Consider the following 10,615-nt stretch of genomic DNA (forward strand, 5'->3'; position numbering starts at 1 on the left):
GATTCTTGAGTTCGAGCAACTTTTGCCGCCCGGGCCCGTGATGAATCCCTGGACAGGTTAGATTTGCGCTTCCGAGGCATTTAAAACAAAAAAAAAAAAAACAGAGTAAAAACTGAAAATAGCGTTAGAAATAAAACAATAAACAAGCACCTAACCTCAAAAACTGGAAAAGTTTTAGTATTGCTTAGAAGTGACAGAAGAATAACAATAAACATAGAAGGATTCGAAACAGCAGAAGTACTATACTGAATTGAATAGTGACTTGACCGTCGGTATTACAGTGTTGGATTGACACTTTATTTTATTTACTTACTGGAACGCCAGATGGCGTTGAATTTGGTAAAATTTTTTGTCGAACGATCATACGTACCGATATAAATTTTTTTACCTTCCCGAAAAATATTGTTTTTTTTTTTTTTTTTTACTAAAAAGTGTCCTATGTCCTTCTCAATACCTTTGAGAATACGTGTACGAAGTTTCATGATGATCGGTTGAGTAGTTTCTGCGTGAAAGCATAACAAACAAACAAACTCACATTCACATTTAAAATATTAGTAAGTATTATGTTTCTTCAATGTTTACTATTTTAAATGGAAAAAAATTTAAAAAATCCACTAAAACTATACAACCAATAAAAAGATACGTAAGATTTATTTTTTAATGGTGTGGGTGGAGGGTGAATTATGATGAATTTTTGTTGTAATATTATTAATAAAATTGTATCATTTAAACTTTTAATACTATCAGAAGTTTAAATTTAAATAAAATTTAATTCAAACAATCGTTTTTAAACTTTGATCGGCTTCACCATCTCCAGTATTTCTCCCCAATTTTTTTTTTTTTTTTGGTTGGTTGCACTACTACTCTGCCTAGGAAGACATTAAAAAAAAATCGGTTAAAAATATAGAATAAATAAAAAGATAGTTTTTCCGATTTTAGGGAAACGAGAAATTTTGGGGCAAATTGTTTTTAAATGGTAAGATAAAAATGCACCCATTTACTAAGCTTAACATAAGGTGGTGTTATGTTTGCTTAATTTTGAGAAAATTTCCGACCATAAATTTCCCCCCCACCGAAATCTAATCCCAAAATTTTACCAAGTTGCCCAGATATACCCTAGTCTCTATACAAAATTTCATAAAAATTTTCTCATGGATGATTTTCCATCTAAAAACATTCTCAAATTTAATTAAAAAATCTTTCAAACCGGCCCTGCGGTGAAAGACTTTTTTTAACAACGTTTTTACAAACGAGAATATATATAAACACCTGAACATTGTTATTCATTTAGAAATAAAGGCATTAATTTAGTTTTTAATTTTTTTTTCAGAAATGGCGACGATGAACACACAAAAGTTACAAACTTTACTTCGAGAAAGAGAAGAGCGAATTAGTGAATTAGAAGCTCAGTTGAGACACCGCGATGAAGAGATCCTTGAACTCCGTTCACACCTGGACAAGTTCCAGAGTGTGTTTCCATTTTCAATGTCACCTAATCATAATAATAATCATCTTAATGGTATTGCACGACCAAGGAAACAGCGCGCTCAGGGAATATCTGCCGAACCTCAAATGCTTTCAACAATACAGGAATTGAACAAATTTCCAACCGTCCCTAAAAATGACAGGTATGGTGATTTTTCATTTATGTTTTATTAAATAATTTTTTCTCAACTTATAATATTTAATTAAAATTATTTATTTTTCTGATTATGTATAAAAAAGTGTTTTATTCTTGATATCTTTGTTGTGCAGCCCTACTGTTTAACATTAAAAAAAAAAAAAAAAAAAAAAAACAGTTTAATATATTCGTTCTATTTTAATTCTACAATTGTTCTTTATTATCTGAAGTAATAGCAAAGATAAAGTATTCAAGGTTGCAATAAGTGACTAAACGATAACAATTTGTCGGTCCACTGCATTGCAATGTCATTGATTGTGAGTGTGTATTTATAACTAGTAAAATAATTAATTTCAACTAATTTTCCCTTGTAACAATAAATTTTCTTTCGTTTCGAATTATACGAGAAAGAATTAAAATAAAACTAAGTACATAAAAAATTTAAATATCAAAATCTGCGTAAAATTTCGACATATTATTTGAAGTGATATACTTTTAAAAAAGTTTGTTTATTAAATTTTAACTTCACAAACAAAATATAAAGTTGATCTTACATATAAATACAGGATTATCAAAATGGGTACAAACCAGGCGCTTCGACTTAATCTGGGAACTTTCTGATTAAAATTCTGATAAAAGGTAAAATAATATAGTAGTAATTATATTTTTAAAAACATTCTTTATACAGACTGTTGTACTAAAGTAGATGGGACCACTTTTAATTGAAATCTATAACTTAGTTTAGTCTATAAATAACAGTGTATGGACAAACACTAATTTACAGAAGGCGTTCAAAATGATGTCCATCCACTTCTGTACATTTGTCAACAAATTGACCATGTTCCTGGCTACTCTTGTTAGCTGGGAACTGGACCTGGAACCTTTACATCGAAAAAAATAGATCCTGTTCATTTCCTGTATGGCATTGGTAATGTTTGTCTTCAGTTCCTGCAGGCTATGTGGATTGTTCCAATAAACAATTTCTCTTTTGTAACACCACAGAATGAAGTCTGGACTAGTCACATCAGGGGATCTTGGTGGGCCCACAATTCTTTATAAATGATTCTTCACCGAAAAAATCCTTTCACATCTTCATAGTAGAGCGAGCTGTATGGCACGTGGCTGCCTTGTTGCAACCAACAACAACAACACGTCACGTTCATTCTCTTGTAATCAGGTCATGAACTGTTGGATAATTTCTTGGTAGACGGCAGCATCTACAGTTTTTTTTTCTTCAAAAAACAAGGTCCTGTCATTCGTCGCTTCTGTTATTTATTGCCTTGAAACCGCACACCATACGTCTATGTTTTTTGGATGTACGGGAAATTCAAAGAAAATGTGCGGTACCCAGGTCCGGTACTTCTGACTATTAATATAACCACCAAGCTAAAACCACGCTTCAATTATGAAAATACTTCTAAAATGCCTGTGTTGCCTCTAATAAAGTTCTTGAATCATTAACTAGTGAACATTTTAGCATAATCAGCATTTGTTAGATCATGGAAAACCTGCATTCGATACAACATTTTAGCATTTTCCACACTACAGGTTGGGCTGAACACACTGAAATGTTCTTTTCCCGGCTTTGACTCCGCAAATATTTATGAGGAGATCTTGTAACTTAATGTCCTGAACGACTTACGTCTTGAAAGCTGACCTGTATCGAGTATGTTTCTAGTCTAACACCGAAACTGTTTCATGAAATTTTTTAACTAACTTCTGAATAACACTTTTTACTTGTGCTTCCTTCTCAAATTTCTCTGTGAACATTCGCCGGCACACAGCATGAGATTTAAATAAGTTTCCATCGTCAATACACGTATTTCAACAGTTAACTTCATTTTAACAAATAACATACACGATTACGCTACCTTGTTCAAAAGCCAATGCTCGACTCAGATTTGTAATACTCAAATGTGCAAGCAGTAACACGTCTTCCCACTCCAGCTCTAGTCATACCAACATCTTCAATATTATTTTACCCATCTCATCAATATATAGATTTTAACTAAAATGTGCATTTAATATGAACTACTGAGTGATAGGGACCATTTTAATTTGAACAATCTGTGTAAACTTCCTTTCCTAGATGAACTAGTGATGCAAAATATTACGTAAATAGCTTTTCTTTCAATCACATCGTACAACTAGCATATGTATTAAACATGTCATTCTTTGTAAACTGTACCAACTCTATTCTTTCTGTACTAAATTTGTTAATCATAATTGAATACAAAATGTTTAGCAAGTGCCAAGAATAATAATATCCGTATACACTGATGTTTCACCAGCACTCATATTTGGAAAACTGAAAAAATCTGATGTGGAACCACATGACTTCCTTGTAGGTCTATTAAATTACCTACACACATTTTTTAAAATGATAATTATCAAATTTTATTTTATTTAAAACTTCTGATATTTTTTAAATTTTTTTATTGTTATTATTGAATTATTGTTTATCGTAAAAGTTTTTACAATCACAGGTTAATATTTATTAATAAATCAATATATTTCAATTAAAAAAAAAAAAAAAAAAAAACAGTTAAAAAAAGGAGGTGAAGTCTGATTCGAACCGATGTGCCTTGTAAGATCCAAATATTTCATTAATTAAAATTTTATTTGGCTATAACTCTTGAACTAATGAAAATAAGTACAATTTATGTATTTCATTTAAACTCTCAATGAGGACTTACTACTGCAGTTAAGAAAAGTCCAAAATCCAATTTTTTTTTGATTTTGAGGTTTTTTCGACACTTTTGATTCAGTCGATTGCAATCAAAATTGGAGATGCACAACTAGATGTTACAACAGACATAAATCCAATGCTTCAACATCCTACGGCTAATCGTTTTTGAATTATGCGAGATACATACATATATACGTACAGACGTCACGCCGAAACTAGTCAAAATGGATTGAGGGATGGTCAAAATGGGTATTTCCCGTGAAATATGACGTTTTTGCGATCACAATAATTCCTTTACTTCGTGCAACGAATAGTAAAAAAAAAAAAAAATTACATTTTGCATTTTTTTAACAAAATTTCCGTAGAAGATTGAACTTATAATTTGACCTGTATAATTTGTATAATGTCAGTAAATCTGTGTATAGTGTAAATATTTAATTAAAATCATAAAAATTTATTGTCATCAGTGCTCTAGTTTCCGTCACACGTAGAATTGGGATTACCTTCTTAATCACATTACGAAAAATAATCATCTTCACTTCCACCGATAGCGTTCGAATACAACATTTCTTGACCGATTTTTTAGTGTTTAAGGAGTTTTAAATGGTTGGTAAACTAGAGATTGAAGAGTATATGCCATTTCACCGGGTATAATATTCTTATAACACTTTCCAGCAATTTTCTTTGCTTTATATCATCGATCCCTATATACCTTCGATATAACCCCTAAAACTATCCATTATTAATATTGTAATCAAGCTCCAACACTTATTAACTCCAGTCCAGCACTGTTTTCTTATTCGTCCAACTCTTTTCTTGTGCTCGTACGACAGTATCTTGTAAAAACTATTCAACTTTTGGTAAATGTTTTCTTTTAAAATTTACATCCGTGGCGTACGTTTTTTCCGTCCGAGAATATTGTCAGCATCACTGAGCATCGTTGTTGTTCACAACCAGCAGTTCGTATCTGAACTACACTTTCATGTCGATGGCATTTCGAAAGTCGCCGGTGTCTGTACCGTATTCCCAATTTGATGTAGGGAATAATTGTTCCTTTTCGTAAATTCATTACATATTTCTGAGATTTTGTCAGTTTAACTTCGTATATGCTTCTGGTAACCGCTGTGCTATTGTATTTCTTCGAATAGAAATACTATGTCGGTAAAGAAATCGGCTTACCCAGATAAGACTAAATTCATCCCTATTGATATTTAATTCATTGGCGTTTTCCAGGGTTTTCATTTGACTTATTTCTGAAGAAATCGCCTATCAACTGATGTACGTCCCATAAATGCGCTGCAAGTTTTTCTTCTATTTATGAATATCTCGCGTATTTCCGTCGAAATGCTTTCTTGTTTTTATCGGCTTCTAGAAATTAGTTTTCATTCTACCGCTATTCACGAGTGCAGGACTCTGCTATATCAGTTTACTGCCTATTACACGATTTGTAATAATGATAGTGTAAGCAATGATAGGTAACTTTTCTGCTTCGTTAAATGAACGCAGTCTTTTTTTTATTCCGTAGTTCTATTCTATTCGAAACGTTTGTAAACTGTACGGTCGTTGTCACAATGAAAACTTTGAAATCATGAAATGAATTCAAAATGATCGATAAAAATGTTTTCTTATGTAATAAGAATACTTACATGTGAGAAAAATGCAAAGAACAACTCCGATAAGTCTGGCACCATGTCGTAGTTAAGAGTTTAATTAACGAATATCTGCAGTTACACATAGCCAAGATTTTTGTTATGTCGAAATCATTTTATTTCACTAGTTCGTAGTCAAAATAAACCAATTTTTATTACAATTCCAAATGGAATATTTAATTTATGTTTAAGTTTAGTGATTACATGATAATCAGTGTGAAACCTTGAATGAAATCCATGTACGATGCGCAGGCTGTTTTTGCAACCGTCATTCCAGACAAAATAGTGCGCGTGATATGTTCGTGTAAACGGTAATAATATTTTAAGCACTGTTTCCAAAGACAATGGATGTTGTTAACTTTTATTTATTAACTTTCATGCATATTTACTTCCTTGAAGGAAGTAACGGAAGTATTATGAGCGCGAAAAATTTCGGTCTCACATTTCAACGGAAATATCCATTCTGACCACCCTGAATCCATTTTGACTATTTTCGGCGTGACGTCTGTACGTATCTCGCTTAACTCAAAAACGATTAGCCCTAGGATGTTGAAATTTTGGATTTATCACTGTTGTAACATACAGATGTACAGCACCCCTTTTGATTGCAATTGACTGGACCAAAAGTGTCCAAAAAAGCCCACAATCCAAAATAATTGGGATTTTAGTCTTTTTTTGTAACTGCAGTAATAAGCCACCATTGAAAGCTTTTCAACGATATATAATAATTAATACTTATGTTCTTCGATTCCAGAGTTATACCCAAATCAAATTTTAATTAATGAAATATTTGGATCTTACAAGGGGAATATCTTACATCGGTTCGAATCCGACTTCATCTCCTTTTTTTAACTTTTTTTTTAATTTAAATATATTGATTGATTAATAATTATTAACCTCTGATATTAAAAACAAAATTTACAATAAATAATATTCAACAAAAACAATTTAAAAAATATGAAAAAATATCAGAAGTTAGTAATGAAATAAAATTTTTTGTACTTTTCATTTTCAAAAAAGGTGTATATCTAATGTAATAGGTGTACAAGGATGTCATGTGGTATCCACATCAGATTTTTTCAAAACTTATTAACCGCAGTAGGCAACGAAACTGTTCTCAGAATTAATTCATTAGAAATGATTGCTTTAAAAAATTGTAAATAAGAAACAGGAATTATATAGTTGAGAAATTAATTTTAATAATAATGAAGTATAAATTTCATTGTTCAACAAGGATAGGGGAACCGACTATCCAAAAGCTTGCATTTTAAATTTGTTTAAACTTATAGTGTGAATGTTTTTAATCAGACCAAACTGTACCAGTTAACTAAACATGGATAATATAATTTATTTATTTATTATTATTCTTTTCTCATAACCGCAGTGAAATTACTTTAATTCGACTGCAACAGACAAAGAAAAGTAAAGTGATTATTGCACACCAAATAGACCAAACATAACAAAGTAACAAAAAAAAGAAGAAAATAATATTTAGTATTTCATAATTTTAACAAAATTCACTTTTTCTACATAATCATGTATCCTTTTCACGATCTCATGGTTAAAAAAATAATATATGTATAAAAATGAATTTTTCCACTTAGTATTTATTCTTCTTTTCTCTAGTTAAAAGCTGTGGGTGAGATTAAGTTTTCGTCAGATTGTATTTTGATTCAAAATTAGTTAAAAAATAGATAGTTAAAAGCCGTAAATATTATTTACCATCTCAATAGCTGAAGTAAATAGTTCTGACGCTTAAATAAGTTAAATACGTGATAGAAAATTAATTTTTATAAATAAATAATTTTATAATTAATATAAAAGGAATGAGTAAAACATATTAAATATCTGGGAGAAACAGCAACGGATACCGGAATAGAAAAAGAAGCAATTAAACTTCAGATAGGTAAATTAAGCAGGGCACAAATCTTAACACACAGAAAATGTGAACAAAAAATGCATCTCTAGAAACGCAAAACTGGGACACTACAATACAATGACAAGAACAGAAGTTCAATACGAGCAGAAACACTCTTCTTCCAAAACAAGGGACCAGTAAAGAAAGAGATAGTGAACCTAAGGAAAATTTTTGGGGGAACAAGAAATGTAGCGGCAAATGGGTTTCTTTTTTGAAGTATTGGAAATTATCTTGTCGATATTTTTATTTTATATTACACCGAGAATCATCGGAGTCATTTTTTAAAAACTTCTAGAATGTCTGATTTAACATATTTTGCTTGTAAAGATGTACATGAAATATACTGAATATGTACTAAAATTACTGAAAATTATTCTGAATATATCCTCATACCGAATATGTTAATGTAAATAATTTTTAAAATTAAGTATAACTAAATATTTGTATTAAGAGATCTTCCTGAAAGAATAAACAAATTATTTATGTTATGAAAGTAAAGAAGACAGGAAATTGGTCACAATTTCCGATTTGTACATTCTGAATACTGTGTAGCGGGTTTTTGCGCTGGTGGCCGAATTCGATTCTACTGAACTTCGTGAGCCAAAACATATATATGTTTTGCTATGAAGCGAGACCTCAACCGAATCTCTAAATTATCTAACTAAATTTTTATATGCTTTTGAAGTTGTGATGACCGTTTTGAATCATCTAGTATTTATTGTAAGAGTATATTTAAATGTTGAAAATAATTATTTATTCTAAAAATACGTTTTATTTAATTATCTTGTACATTTTTTAATGATTTTCTTATGAAATTTATTCTATGTCAGGTCTTGTTTTCATAAGAAAAGAATAATTTTGTCATAAGTTACGTGTTGGAATAAATTAGCGATTTAATATTATCAATATTTTACGGTTTAACAATAACTGATCTATGATAATTATTGATGTGTAACTAAATAATTAATTTGTATCGCAAATCGTTGTCAAATCATATTTTAATAAGAGAGTAAACTTGTTTTATCGATTACTTGTTTGAAATACTTCAGTCATTTCCATCTTTTACCTAACGAACGATATTGTATTGTCATATAAATATGACAATTAATTATCCAATTATTAAATATGACAAATAATATAAATAAATATCTTAAATTAATTATTTATAAATTTCGTTTTTTCCCTTTAATTTTAAGTTATATATATTACGCTACTAAAATCCGCCTTGAAGTACATTTATTTATTTATTTGTTGCTTAGTCGTTTGAGGCATCATAGTTGTTATAGTCAGTTTAATGAAAGAAAATATATCAAATTGAGCTGTTATAATTTTATGCTAGAAAACTATAAAATATATTTAATTAAAGTTTATATTGTTTAACGTTCAGTTATTAATAATTAATTATCATTAAATAGTAAGAAATTAATGGTTAAACTAAAAAAAAATTGGTTTTACAAATTTTTTGTTGCTAGTATAAACAATTTTCATCCTCTCTAATGACCACAAAAAATTGGTTTGTAAATGATGTAGTGGACTTTTATTGGCGAATTTTTTACTTCCTTGTACGAAGTAAAGGAAGTATTGTGATAAATTTCGGTTTTCAGATTTCAACGGTAATATCCATTTTTACCATCTCTGAATCCATTTTAACTTGTTTCGGCGTGACGTCTGTACGTACCTATGTATCTCGGACAATTCAAAAACGATTAGCCGTAGAATGTTAAAATTTTGCATTTAGGACTGTTGTAACATCTAATTGTGCACCTCCTCCCCTTTTGATTGCGATCGACTGGACCAAAAGTGTCCAAGAAAGCTCATAATTCAAAACATTTAGATTTTGGACTTTTTCTTAATTGCATTAATAAGCCCTCATTAAGAGCTTTTTAACGGTACATCATAAGTGGTATTATTTTCATTGGTTCCAGAGAGTCCAAATAAAATTTTAATTAAGAAATATTTGAATCTTACAAAAGTAAGGCACATCGGTTCGAATCAGTTTTATCTCTTTTTTTAATTTTTTTCCTTTAATTTATATACATTAATAATTTTAACCTGTGATTGAAAAAAAAAATATGAAAAAAATCAGAAGTTATTAGTGAAATAAAAGTTTATGTACTTTTCATTTTAATTCAAAATTTTTTAAAGAGATTAATAATTATTAATAAATTAATATATTTAAATTTTTAAAAAATTTGTAAATGAAGGATTCGAACCGATGTGTGCATGGTTACGGATCCGACACATTCTCACTTACTATCATGATTCTCACATAACTACACACTCACATTCTCACATAACTACCTGAACGACGTGAAACAAAATTAATGTACGCAATTGTCCACTTTATTAATGAACTGGAATATTGTTTCTCACTTTCAAATCAAATTAGTTTAAATGAAGTGCAGCAAAAAGTGTGTATATGTAATTTAATAGGCATACAAGGAAGTCAAGTATGTCTACATCAGATTTTTTTTAAAAAAGAAGATATTTCCGTCTTAATTTATTTTATGGAAGTTGTTTATTTAAAAGTTTTTATTTAACTTCCTTTAGGAATAATCATCTTGCAACTGCTATATCTTTTGATCTATCGTATGAAAATCAATGAAATTTGGTTGGTACACGTAGGTAACTTCGATGAAAATACAGCACTACCGTGTCGGAATTTGATATGACCCACCTCCACGCCACCACGCACTACCCCTACGCTAAATTCATGCATTTAGTTGAAAATTTTCATT

At 30.0% G+C, this 10,615-nt stretch overlaps 1 protein-coding gene across 2 annotated transcripts in view; it reads left to right on the forward strand.

Annotated features, from left to right (window-relative positions):
* The window catches only part of LOC142318160 (uncharacterized), a 140,055-nt gene extending 137,980 nt beyond the window's left edge, over window positions 1-2,075 (forward strand). For both annotated transcript variants that reach the window (XM_075354705.1, XM_075354706.1), the window contains exon 2: window positions 1,331-2,075. In XM_075354705.1, the coding sequence (XP_075210820.1) occupies window positions 1,331-1,659 (329 nt within the window). In that variant the 3' untranslated portion in view covers window positions 1,660-2,075. The remainder of the gene's footprint in view (window positions 1-1,330) is intronic.
* Window positions 2,076-10,615: the final 8,540 nt, after the last annotated feature.

The sequence above is a fragment of the Lycorma delicatula genome, chromosome 1, assembly GCF_047948215.1.
Source record: "Lycorma delicatula isolate Av1 chromosome 1, ASM4794821v1, whole genome shotgun sequence".
NCBI lineage: Eukaryota > Metazoa > Arthropoda > Insecta > Hemiptera > Fulgoridae > Lycorma > Lycorma delicatula.